This window comes from Ranitomeya variabilis, chromosome 4, assembly GCF_051348905.1.
Source record: "Ranitomeya variabilis isolate aRanVar5 chromosome 4, aRanVar5.hap1, whole genome shotgun sequence".
Classification (NCBI taxonomy): Eukaryota; Metazoa; Chordata; class Amphibia; order Anura; family Dendrobatidae; genus Ranitomeya; species Ranitomeya variabilis.
The window spans coordinates 8,869,238-8,882,256 of NC_135235.1; the positions used below are offsets into that span (position 1 = coordinate 8,869,238).

At 47.8% G+C, this 13,019-nt stretch overlaps 1 protein-coding gene across 3 annotated transcripts in view; it reads right to left on the minus strand.

Annotated features, from left to right (window-relative positions):
• CCDC172 (coiled-coil domain containing 172) overlaps window positions 1–13,019 on the minus strand; it is a 58,598-nt gene that overhangs the window by 24,931 nt on the left and 20,648 nt on the right. For all 3 annotated transcript variants that reach the window (XR_013213798.1, XM_077257009.1, XM_077257010.1), the window contains exons 5-6: window positions 9,350–9,451; window positions 9,152–9,254 (exon numbers count right to left, since the gene is read on the minus strand). Coding sequence is in view for 2 of the 3 variants with exons in the window: in XM_077257009.1 (XP_077113124.1) it covers window positions 9,152–9,254; window positions 9,350–9,451 (205 nt within the window). In the remaining variant the exon portion in view is untranslated. The remainder of the gene's footprint in view (window positions 1–9,151; window positions 9,255–9,349; window positions 9,452–13,019) is intronic.

Genomic DNA, 13,019 nt, shown 5'->3' on the forward strand with positions numbered 1-13,019 from the left:
TGCTCTCCTGTGGATAGGCCCGGCTGACCCCCTGCTCTCCTGTAGATAGGCCCGGCTGACGCCCATCTCTCCTGTAGATAGGCCCGGCTGACACCCATCTCTCCTGTGGATAGGCCCGGCTGACCCCCTGCTCCCCTGTAGAAGGGCCCCGGCTGACGACCATTTCTCCTGTAGAAGGGCCCCGGCTGACGCCCATCTCTCCTGTAGATAGGCCCGGCTGACCCCCTGCTCTCCTGTGGATAGGCCCGGCTGACCCCCTGCTCCCCTGTAGAAGGGCCCCGGCTGACGACCATTTCTCCTGTAGATAGGCCCGGCTGACCCCTGCTCTCCTGTAGAAGGGCCCCGGCTGACGACCATTTCTCCTGTAGAAGGGCCCCGGCTGACGCCCATCTCTCCTGTAGATAGGCCCGGCTGACCCCTGCTCTCCTGTAGAAGGGCCCTGGTTAGGATATGACCAGACACACAGCCTGGGCCCCGCTCTTCTCCCTGGAAGTGGCTGGGAGCTGTAACCTTCACACACAGCATACTTCATCTCCTGCAGCCGCGAGTCATTCTCTCCCCGACAGGAGGACAAAATGATTTAAGTAAATGTCAGCGGCGGGAGCTCATTCTTAAATATACTCACTTTGATTAAAATGTAAATATTACAATTAAATATAGCACAGAATGGAAATGTGCTCCTTCTCCTGCGCACACCAGACAAACTCATTTCTGGAGAGTTAAAGGCAAATGGGACTTGTCAGAGCCGGGAGATAATAATGAGCAGACAGGGAGAGCGCTCGGAGCTGAAATCAAGCTGCTGACACAGAGGAGATCCGCTGACAAATTGAATCTTCTGTAAAATGAGAGGCAGTAAAGACGAGGAGCCCGACAGCGGCCAGAAAACGGCCATCCTGTACGGACCGTCCTCCTAGAAAGGACAGTGACTGTAAGATAATAAACTACCTGCAGCCACAAACTGCGCTGAGGCCCAGCGACCTACACAAGGCATAACATACTGCCAGGGAGATACCTCAGGTTACACCGCTCACTGCCAAAGCTGCATACACACCTGCGGTTACATCGTGTTATCCTCCAGTCACCTGCAGAGCTGCACTCACTATTCTGCTGTTACATTGTGTTATCCTCCAGCGCTGCACTCACTATTCTGCTGTTACATTGTGTTATCCTCCAGTCACCTCCAGAGCTGCACTTACTATTCTGCTGTTACAATGTCTTATCCTCCTGTCACCTCCAGAGCTGCAGTCTATATTCTGCTGATACAGCATGTATTTTCCTCCAGTCACCTCCAGAGCTGCAGTCACTGCACTGCTGTTACATCATGTCTTATCCTCCAGTCACCTCCAGAGCTGCAGTCAGTATTCATATGTGAGCAGTAAACTGCTGACTTGACTCATCTGCTTCTTTCAATTTGGTTCCAATTCTTTCAAGTTGGGCACGTAACTGCAACTAAGCAAATCTCTTGGATTTGTACACATGACCGCCTGCTCGCAACAGGGAATACTATGGAATTGTGACAGCGTGTGGTGAGCTGTCACGTTTCGGACAACTCCTCTAAATAACAAGGACACAATGTATTTTAATGATGAAAGTAGAATAAAGACAGAAGGTTCTGGGCATGGAGTTGTCATGTGCCCCAGTTATAAAGCACAGAAAGCTTCCATACCAGTAAAGGACGTGTTGTAAATTCTCACTCTAGAAGGAGGACTGTTATCTGTAAAGCATATGACAGCTAAAGTACTGACTGTAAAATTCCCGGCCACAAATTGTGCTACCCTAGAGGAAAATTAGGAGATAATGCCAAAAGAATTAAGCATTTATATCTTCTCAATACAGTAACGGAACAGGCGAGATTCTGCACAGATGGATGCAATGACTGTGTCCACACATGGCACAGTTGTCTGGGCCTCAGACACTCACAAAATATAAAAGAGCTGCAAAATACAGAACCTTACAAAGGATCGGGAAAGGTAATGTGATGATGACATCAGAAATAAGAACAGAAGAGAAGACTGAAAGTGACGACAGCGAAAGTCCAAACACTACAAGTGATCAGATACAATCAGCCCAAGATACAGAACTGAGGCCTTCAACAAGAGAAAACCAAGGTGGACCTCCTGCACGTCTCTCATACACGGCACAGTGTATACGAGGTGACTGTGCCTTATTCGAGGTGACTGTGCCTTGTACGAGGTGACTGTGCTTATATGCAGGCGACATCCAGCTGCACATTGCTGATCTCAGCCTCTCATCTGGCCGGAAACTGAGCGCCCAGTTCTGAGCAGAGTTTGGTCCCAGTCGGCTCTTTCCTCTGCCTCCATATAAATTGCAGCTTTCTATAAAGCTCTAATTCAATATCTGACACTTAATCTCGCACCTCCCGGCCGTCTGCTTTGTATAGGAGCTCGGTAATTGAAGAATGGAGAAGTCACTTAGCCGCACATTTGTGTCTTCGATTGGCTCTGATAGCGGAGCTATAGGGAGAGAAATGCGGTAACACAATTACTGTTATTACAGATGTGGAGTCTATACAGTGTCGGGGAATACACCGGAGACTGCGCAGGATTAGACCCATTACATCGCTGCCTTTAGGGCCGAGCTTACAATCAATAGGGAACCAGCTTTCTCCATTTCAGAATGGACGTCCTCCAGCACTAATGGAGGAGCGGTGCCTGTCCTGGGGCGTCAGCGCTATGGCCGGCACTCACAATGTCAGGGTCAGTCCTAGATGTCCCCAAACCTAAGCTAAGCCCACACAATGCTCCGGGCTCTGAAGGCGCTGTGTGAGCCTAGGAGGAAGGTGCTTGCTGGCCATGAACCTGTCTGCTCGGGATGGATGACCAGGGACACCTCAGGAATTAGGGACCACACACCTGCAGACGGGATCGGACCCCAGACTGGGGCAGTGCGACTCTTAACACTACTGATTTTACAAGGGACATTACTGCAGGATGATATGGGAATAGGACGGACTTGTGCTACTTTTTCTTCCCTTTCTCTGCATCTTTCTCGGGTTCCTGCATGAATAATAGGTGTAATTATGTAGCAGTGCTGCACATCCTACTTTTCTACTGCCGCAGGAGTCTGGGAAAGCTGGGTAACTAATCCACTGGAGGAGGTAACGTCACAGGCATTTTTTCACCCTGCTTTTCTAGAGACAGATATAACTAACGAATGGCAGAATACTGTCTTAGGCTACTTTCACATTAGCGTTTAAATCTGCAGCGTTTAAAACGCATCCGCAAGTGGTGGAAAAAACGCACGTAAACACGTACAAACGCGGCTTTTTTTTAGACGCATGCGGTAGCGCATGCGGTTAAAAAAACGCCACGTTTGTACGTGTTTATATGCGTTTTTTCCTGCGTTTGCGTTTTAAATGCGCATGATGTGAAATTTCACAAGAGAAAAATCTAGACAACCAGACACCGCCAATGGGACTACAGAGGGCGTGTATTATGGGATCTCTATATATAGACCCCTGAACAGCTGGAATCTTCAGATTTTGCTCCTGTGTCTTGATGGATCTTCGCATGGAGAGCTTTTATTTCAACCTGGATTTAAGCATCAAGCTGTTTCTTGCCTGTGCTTTTGCTTGGGAGCAAGACAGAAATCGCCAAAGATGGAGAAGGAGACAAGGTAGGTGTTTTTGGAGGCACCCCATTATCGAACTACGTGAGAGCCGTGGAGCCTATCACACGCTCTATGCTGAGCTTAATGCCAACCCGGAGAAATTCCAGGAATACACAAAGATGTCGCAAGACTCGTTCCGGGATTTGCTTTCCCGTGTCCAAGGAGCCATACGGCGACAGGACACCCAGCTCCGTAGAGCGATTCCACCGGAGGAACATCTGCTGGTTACATTAAGGTACGTTCCAAATCTAAACCAATGACAGTCCAAATATAGTGTTTTCTGACATGTATATTTTGGGTATTTTCCTTTCTGCCTTTAGCGTAACCACACCATTAATAGAATAGATTGTAATGTTTGTTGGGTTTGTTTTTCTTACAGATTTCTGGCAACCGGAGAGAGTTTATCATCCCTCCACTTCCAATACCGGCTTGGAATATCCACCCTGTCCGGAATAGTTGTGGACACCTGCCGGGCTTTGTGAAACGTACTCCGGGATGAGTTTATACCCCTACCCACCTTGGACATGTGGCTTGAAATTGCGGCAAAATTCTGGAGTGTGTGTGATTTCCCCAACTGTTTAGGAGCGGTGGATGGAAAGCACATCCGCATTATCAAACCAGCCAGAACAGGATCGGAGTATTTCAACTACAAAAAATATTTTTCTGTTGTGCTCATGGCAATAGCTGATGCGAACTGTCGCTTCATCGCCGTGGACATTGGAGCTTTTGGCCGTGGCAACGATTCCGAGACTTTCAAGAACTCGGATATGGGCCGCCGTGTGTATGGCAACAATTTCAATTTTCCCCCGCCACAACCTCTCCCCAACACTCAAGGTCCACCGATGCCATTTGTTATGGTTGGGGATGAGGCCTTTCAGATGTGTGAAAACCTACTGAAGCCCTATTCCAGTCAGGACTTGAACCACACTAGAAGGATCTTTAACTACAGACTGACCAGGGCCCGAAGAACTGTAGAGTGTACCTTTGGCATTCTGGTCGCTAAATGGCGCATTCTTGCATCAGCCATTAATCTGAAAGTGGAAACAGTCGACGAGGTGGTCAAAGCCTGTGTGGTTCTCCACAATTACATAATGGCTAAGGAGCAACCCAACATTGAACTGGATGAACCTGTTGCACACCCACTGCCCGATTTCCAGCATCACCTGCTGAGGTCAACTGCGGCAGTTGGTCTCATGCGGGACCAATTTGCTGCCTTTTTTTATTCTGATATTGGACGTGTGTCATGGCAGGACAATGTTGTGTAAATGTCCTGTTGTAATTACATCTGTACCAGTAATTTTCTACAATGATAATAATATTTCTCATTAATAAACTTTAGTTTTGTTTGTGTTGACCGTGTCTCCTATCTTTTTCCTCTCCAAACCAAGGCTGTCCTAAAACTAGCAGTATTTGATCTGTATTTAATATCAGTATTTGTAATCCAAAACCAGGAGTGGGTGATAGAGGCAGAGGTGCTAGTTATTATGTTAATATCATAATTTACCTCTAATTGTTCACTCCTTGTTTTGGCTTACAAATATGGATATAAAACACTGGCCACAAACTGCTAGTAATGGCAGCCATGTTGCTTTATTGGTAAGCTTGTTGACGTCATTGCATCATGATTCTCTTCTCCTGTATCCCTTGGACACAAACTGAAGAGACAATCACTGTCACACAATCTATAGTCATCAAGTCAGGTGTCAGAAATAATGAATTCATGATGAACATATAACAGCCTCATGAATTCACTATTTCTGACACCTGTGCAGGTGAGCATAGATATGTAGTGTGTGACCACCATTGTCCCTCAATTTGTGTGTAATAGATTATGTATAAAGAAGAGAAAATGGTGGTTATACAAGGCAGTTCTCTACTCACCAGGTCAGGTGTCATAACTAATGAGTTTTTTGACACCTGGCCTGTTGAGTATAGTTCTGCACTGTATGTCCGCCATTTTCTGAGACTGCTACACTAGGCACAGACTAAGCAGAAAGAAGAGATTATGGAGATAATACATGAATTAATTTTTTGGCCCACCTCATATCTCTATATTATAGACACACAAAGCTGCAGTCTTTTATTTGCTAACTAGTGGAAATATGATGTGGCCAAAAAATAAAGTGTGTGGCGAAGTTTATTATTTGGCGCACGGTGTGTGTTGCCGGCGGCGAAAGACACAATAAACCAAACATAATTGGGGCAAAAAAACTTATATTTATTTTTTAACAACAATAATATTTATTTAACTGCGCCGGCTTGGGGTAGAGTGATGTAAACGGGGGGTGCGAAGCACTGAGGCCTGGCTAACCGTGGACGACGCAGAGGTGGCAGGAGAAGGGGCAATGAAACTAGTAGGGTCTGGAATCCATAGTGCTCGTAGAGCGTGCAGCCATGCCAGAGTCCATAGTGCTCGTATATCGTGCAGCCATGCCAGAGTCCATAGCGCTCGTAGATCGTGCAGCCATGCAGGAGTCCATAGTGCTCGTAGATCGTGCAGCCATGCAGGAGTCCATAGTGCTCGTAGAGCTTGCAGCCATGCCAAAGTCCATAGTGCTCGGAGAGCGTGCAGCCATGCCAAAGTCTATAGTGCTCGGAGAGCGTGCAGCCATGCCAAAGTCCATAGTGCTCGTAGAGCGTGCAGCCATGCCAAAGTCCATAGTGCTCGTAGAGTGTGCAGCCATGCCAAAGTCCATAGTGCTCGGAGAGCGTGCAGCCATGCCAGAGTCCATAGTGCTTGTAGAGCGTGCAGCCATGCCAGAGTCCATAGTGCTTGTAGAGCGTGCAGCCATGCCAGAGTCCATAGTGCTCGTAGAGCGTGCAGCCATGCCAGAGTCCATAGTGCTCTTAGAGTGTGCAGCCATACCAGAGTCCATAGCGCTTGTAGAGTGTGCAGCAATGCCAGGGTCCTGCTGCATCGTGGTGGTGGCGGTACGGAAGGCCATGCCAGGGTCCTGCTGCATTGTGGTGGTGGCGGTACGGAAGGCCATGCCAGGGTCCTGCTGCATTGTGGTGTCAGTGGAGGAGGTCCAAGCAGGAGCAGCGGTTGTCATGGTGGTGGCGGTGGGATGTCCAACTGAACTCGGCATGGTGGTGGTGCTGTAGTGGTGTCCGGCTGTGTAAGGAATTGAGGTGGCCGTGCAGTGGTATGCAGCAGAGGTCGGCATTGAGGTCAATCATGACAGTGAAGGCACAGCTGGATATGCCGACACTGTCTGCTGAAAATACCGACTCTGCTGCATAGCCTGCACGTAAGCATCATTGCAGGCCTGCATGACACTCAGCTGGAGATCAGGAGTAAGTTGTTCCGACATGCCCTGCTCAATTTGGTTAAAAAAATGATGTGCTGGCCTCTGGAGGTCGGCTTTCACTTGGTCAAGGCTTTTGGTGACAACCTGGATACGTGCATTCAAGAGGTTATGTGAAACATCCTTTCGGTCACCCAAAGCCTTGATTGCTTCGTGTAAAACCGAGCTCAAGTGCAAAAAACTCGGGCATGAGTGACCTGCCCGAAGCCCTCTGCCGCTGCTGGGAGGAGCCCCAAAAAAAGGGGGCAGTGGAAGAGGACTGCGAAAGGGGAAGACCTGATGGACCAGCTCCCTGGTCTCCAGTTAGTGTGGAAGGCCCACTTGCTGCTGCGCTGCTGGATGGCTAGGACGGGTCCGTGGCTGTCGGATGAAGGACCGCTCCAGAACCTGGGCCAACAGTAGTGCTGTATGTGCTGTGAAAAAAGGAAAAAGAAAATTAATACCAAAAATTAACCAGATGCAAAATCCTGTGGAATATAAAAATACAGATTATGGCAATACAATACAACCTAATGCACGTGATAGTAATGTTCTCTGGGCAAGGACCGGTCTTAAAAATGCCAGAACTCGATGGTATTTGTATCTTCGGATCCTTGCTCCTGAACCACTGGGAACACGGCTCTCTTGACGCAGGTCCTTGTTGAAGCGGTCCTTCATCGAACGCCAACGTGTTTTCACTTTGGACACTGTTAAAAAAATTTAAAAAATGGTCACAAAAAGGACTTTTGGCTGTGCTCACACAATTGTGTGTGATGAGAGAAACTCCTGAGACTTTCTTTCATCACACACAGTCGAGTGAGCACGGCCCAGGTCTCTGCTGCTTCACACTGCAGTGCAACACTTACCAAATGCAGTTTGGACCCGTGTCGGGGCGTTGTCCCAGCCATCCCACATCGCTTGGGCCACCTCATTCCATAACCGCCGGATCGTGATGTTTGAGTGCAGTGGATCCCGGGTGTCCCACAACGGGACTCTCTCCTGGACCAGGGGGATGAGGAGGTCATTCTCAATTAGATCATCGTGCCGTTGTAAAACCTAAAAATTAAATAAAGTCATTACAGTTTGCTCAATTAACATAAGGTAAAGAAAGAAAAAAGATGATGAGAAATGGCATGAATAGGAAAGTCAACATACAAAAGGATTCCAGAAGAAAAAAGGAAAGAAATACGAATGGAAAGAAAGGAAGATTCAAGAATATTACACTGAGGACAGTCAGCCTTGTATACGTACCCGCTGCCATCTTTCCACCGGACCTTGACTCCGCTGCTCCTGCCCTGTCTCTGCCGCAGTAGAAGAAGAGCTCTATCAAAAAGAAAAATTCAAATTGTCACATGTGTAGACGTGACAGTGAATACTTACCAATCTGACGAGGCAAGAACTCACCTCACTGACATGCTCCACTTCCGACGGCCCAGGACGAAACTCCTCATGAGAAGAATCCGAAGAAGACATTCTGATGCATGCAGAAAGAAAAAAATGGCAGAAATTAGGACATGTAGAGACAGAAAATAGAAAATAAAGGCGTTGGCTAGGATATACTCACATTGTTCTGAGGCTTGTTTTCTCCAAAGTGCTGAGGTCTGTCTGCTCTGCTTGGCTGTCTGCTGAGTAGTGACCTGCAAATGTCCACTACCTCCCTTTATCACCTTGTATGTTGGGGGGGGGATAATTAGTGTCTAGACATGTTTTTCTCCGGTTTAACGCATGCATTCACAAACGCTAGCAAAAGCAGGTGCTTGTGAATGCATGCGTTTATATAGACAGCAATGCGTTTCTTTGGCGCATTCCTTGCGCAATCGACCGCATGCGTTTCCAGGCGGCAAATTGACGCCTCTAAAAATTACTACATGTTGCATTTCCACGCCAAGCCGCAAACGAAGAAACGACGTATGCATCGTCAAACGTGGCAAAACGCGAAAAAAACAAAAACGCATGCGTCACTAATGATAAATATAGGAATACAAAACGCATGCGGATATATGCAGTACAAACGCTGCGGACACAACCGCAAATGTGAAACCAGCCTTACTGAAGAAAGAAGGGTCCCGGGGCTTTTTGGAGCGATTTCTACAATACTTTTGCAGTAGAGACCTCCCATATAGAACTGGAACATGTAGCAGGTTAGGAGCTCATAAATTACACTTCGAGCTCATCCTACACAAAGTGCACTGCTAGGTCTATGTTATACCCGTATCTGGACCAGGTCACCGCACCTCAGACATTCCTCATCGCTCTGCGGTTTCTGACTGATGGACAGCTTCTCAGCTTCCAGGTCCTTGGTGACCCTGGCGGCAGCACTGATCGCCTTGTCTAGACCTAAGATATAAGGGAGATGCAATTATGGCCGTGCATTGTGGGTACGAGAGGAGAAAGCTTCAGGGCTGAGCTCGCTGATTGCGGGGACACTTTACCTCTCAGAGTCTCCTGGAAGTCACTTAGTTCCTTCTGGATCATATTCCTCTGTCGATAAAGAGTGTTCAGATGGATGTTTTCACCTCTCAGGGTTTCTATCTCTGGGGGGAAATATAATGTAGCACGATGGTAGTGACAGACAAGCACCCGAGGCGGTATGTATGAAACTGGCGGTGGGTAATGTACATGTCCAGAATGGAAAGAGCGTTTATAAATACCCAAAATAATAGATACCAGTGTATGGTGATGTGACGCCTCCTGGTAGGACCCCGGGGCCCGAAAAATCTGCAGAATGTCCTAGTAATGCACCGACCCATTACACTTGTTATACAAAATTTACTCTGAGACCTTAAAAATATAACTAAGGAAATAAATATTTAGGAACCTAAAAAGAAGTTTTAGGCACTGTTCACTCTGCGGCACAGGCAAGGTCCGCCTGTGCGGTTTAGGTAGGATCCGCCACTGCGGTTCATGCAGCATCCGCCTTTGCTGTTTAGGCTCTGTTTACCTCTGCGGTTCACGCAGGGTCTGCCTCTGTGGTTTAGGCAGTGTTCACCTCTGCGGTTCACGCAGCATCTGCCTTTGCTGTTTAGGCTTTGTTTACCTCTGCGGTTCACGCAGGGTCCGCCTCTGTGGTCCACGCAGGGTCCGCTTCTGTAGTTTAGGCACTGTTCACCTCTGCGGTTCACACAGGGTCCGCCTCTGTGATTTAGGCACTGTTCACCTCTGCGGTTCATGCAGGGTCCGCCTCTGTGATTTAGGCAGTGTTCACCTCTGCGGTTCACGCAGGGTCCACCTCTGTAGTTTAGGCACTGTTCACCTCTGCGGTTCACGCAGAGTCCGCCTCTGTAGTTTAGGCACTGTTCACCTCTGCTGTTCAAGCAGGGTCCGCGTCTGTAGTTTAGGCACTGTTCACCTCTGCGGTTCATGCAGGGTCCGCCTCTGTAGTTTAGGCACTGTTCACCTCTGCGGTTCACACAGGGTCCGCCTCCGTAGTTTAGGCACTGTTCACCTCTGTGGTTCATGCATGGTCCGCCTCTGTGTTTCAGAAATTCCCTCCCTTCCCCCCCCCCCCATTACATACAAGAGCAGCGAATAATGCATGGTTTAACCTAAGTTCAGAGTCATCTTCTCTCCACCCAAGGTGTCCACAGTGTCTCAAATGTTCTTATGCCTTTTCTCTTAACATAAATGTTTTTTTCCATATTCACAATAGAGTCAGACTTTCTGAAAAATTCCTTCAACGTCGGGCGGATCTTCATTTATCCAGTATCTGGCGATTAGTTTCCAAGCAAAATATAATAATCTAGCTATTGCCACCTTATATTTATTATGTACCCGGACCTCCTCCACATATCCCAGAATACACAGCACAGGATCCCTCTCGGTCCTACAACCCTACGCTCGTCCTATGGCATTAAGCACTGGACACTGCCATAAGATATGGAGAATTCCAGCCCCTTCCAGCCGGCACCGAGGACACTCAGAAGTGTGTCTCAGAGCCGCTCTATACAGCCATTCAGCAGTCCTATATACTCTTTGGAGCACATATATCTGCGAGAGTCTGCCCGGTTCACTCAGCGATAATTGGGGTATATATTCCATAATCACTTCCCATTTATCTTCCTCTATCCTCCCTAACCCCTTCTCCCATTTCCCCTGTGCTCTAATAGGATAATTATTTATAAAAGTATGCATTAGATCCTTATAAATGCCTGACACTACCCCTTTTGTTCCCCTCTCTGCGCAGACATAATCAATCAATATATCCTTGTGAATCTCCATATTCATCGTCTTGCTCTGCATAACATAAGCATGCCGAAACTGCCCATATTGAAATCTGCAGACCTCCGGTAGCCCGTAATCCTCCTGCAACTTTCCACAGGGCACCAGTCCCTGCGTTTCCTGCACCTGAACCATGTACTGTATTCCCAGTCTCATCCAATTGTCAAATTCTCCCATTTTAACAAATTCCGGCAGAGTCTCGTTTTGCCATATTGGGGAAAAATTTGTCAAGTGCTCCAAACCCCTAATCTTTTTAATTGCCTCTCAGACTTTATATATCAGAACTAAAGTAGGATACACCAAACCCAACTTCCTGAAACTTCCTGCCTCTAACCCCTGAACCAAGGGATCCCTCCCCATCACCTGGACCAAGACCCTTTGTATTGAACCTGCCCCAGACACATCCCTCCACCCCCTCATCTGTTGGCCCTGGGCAGCTAAGTAATAAATCTAAGGGTTCGGAAGCGCCAGTCCCCCTCCATCCTTGGGCCTCTGCAATATCTGAAGTCTGATCCTCGGCTGCTTTTTCCCCCCACACAAGATCCCTAAATATAGAGTCAATAGTACGAAACCACCGTCTAGGGAACCAGATAGGGGCATTGAGCAAGACTTACAGCAGTTGGGGCATGAAAATCATCTTAAATTAATTCTTCAGACTACTGAAAGATACAGGTTACACCATGCCCCTACTTTACTCCTAAACTTACTCAGCAGTGGAATCAGATTCAAATCTGCATAGCTCGAAATCGGGAGTGACACCTGAATGCCCATGTATTTAACCTCTCGCACCACTGCCAGTCTACTACCCTTCCCCGATACTGGCAAATCAACAACACAATCATCTACAGCCATGACAGTGGATTTTTCCCAGTTAATTTTTAATCCCGATATAGACCCAAATGTTTTAATAATATCCATTGCTCTCACCTCTTCCGACAAGCCTACAGCCTGCAGTGCTCCCCAACCTACTGAACCGCCGCACAACCAGCTCTACCCTCTCCTAGTGTATTCTCAACCATCCCCTGCAGACTGTGTCCTAGAGTATCCTCAACCATCCCCTGCAGACTGTGAGCCCTCGCGGGGAGGGTCCTCTCTCCTTCTGTACCTGTTAGTGCCTTGTTTTTCTGCTCATGTTTAATTGTATTTGTCTATATTTGTCCCTTTTTCACATGTAAAGCGCCATGGAATAAATGGCACTATAAAAATGTATAATAATAATAACAACGACTCACCGGAATCCTCCAAAAAAAGCAACACGTCATCTGCATACAAGGATACTTTTTATTCTACCAAGACATATCTGAACCCTTTAATCGAAGCCACCCTCCTACTTGTCTGCGCCAAAGGCTCCACTGCCAAAGCAAAAAGCACAGGGACAGTGGACACCCCTGCCTAGTCCCCCTATGAACCGCCTCTGTGATTTAGACACTGTTCGCCTCTGTGGTTCATGCAGGGTCCACTTCTGCGGTTTAAGCAGTGATCTCCTTAGCGGTATAGGCAGTGCTTGTCTCTGTGGTTTAGGCAGTGCTTGTCTCTGTGGTTTAGGCAGTGCTTGTCTCTGTGGTTTAGGCAGTGCTCGTCTCAGCGGTTTAGGCAGTGCTCGTCTCAGCGGTATAGGCAGTGCTCGTCTCTGTGGTTTAGGCAGTGCTTGTCTCTGTGGTTTAGGCAGTGCTCGTCTCTGTGGTTTAGGCAGTGCTCGTCTCAGCGGTTTAGGCAGTGCTCGTCTCAGCGGTTTAGGCGGGCTTGTCTCTGTGGTTTAGGCAGTGCTTGTCTCTGTGGTGGCGGGCTTGTCTCTGTGGTGGCGGGCTTGTCTCAGCGGTATAGGCAGTACTTGTCTCTGTGGTTTTAGTCGGGCTTGTCTCAGTGGTATAGGCAGTACTTGTC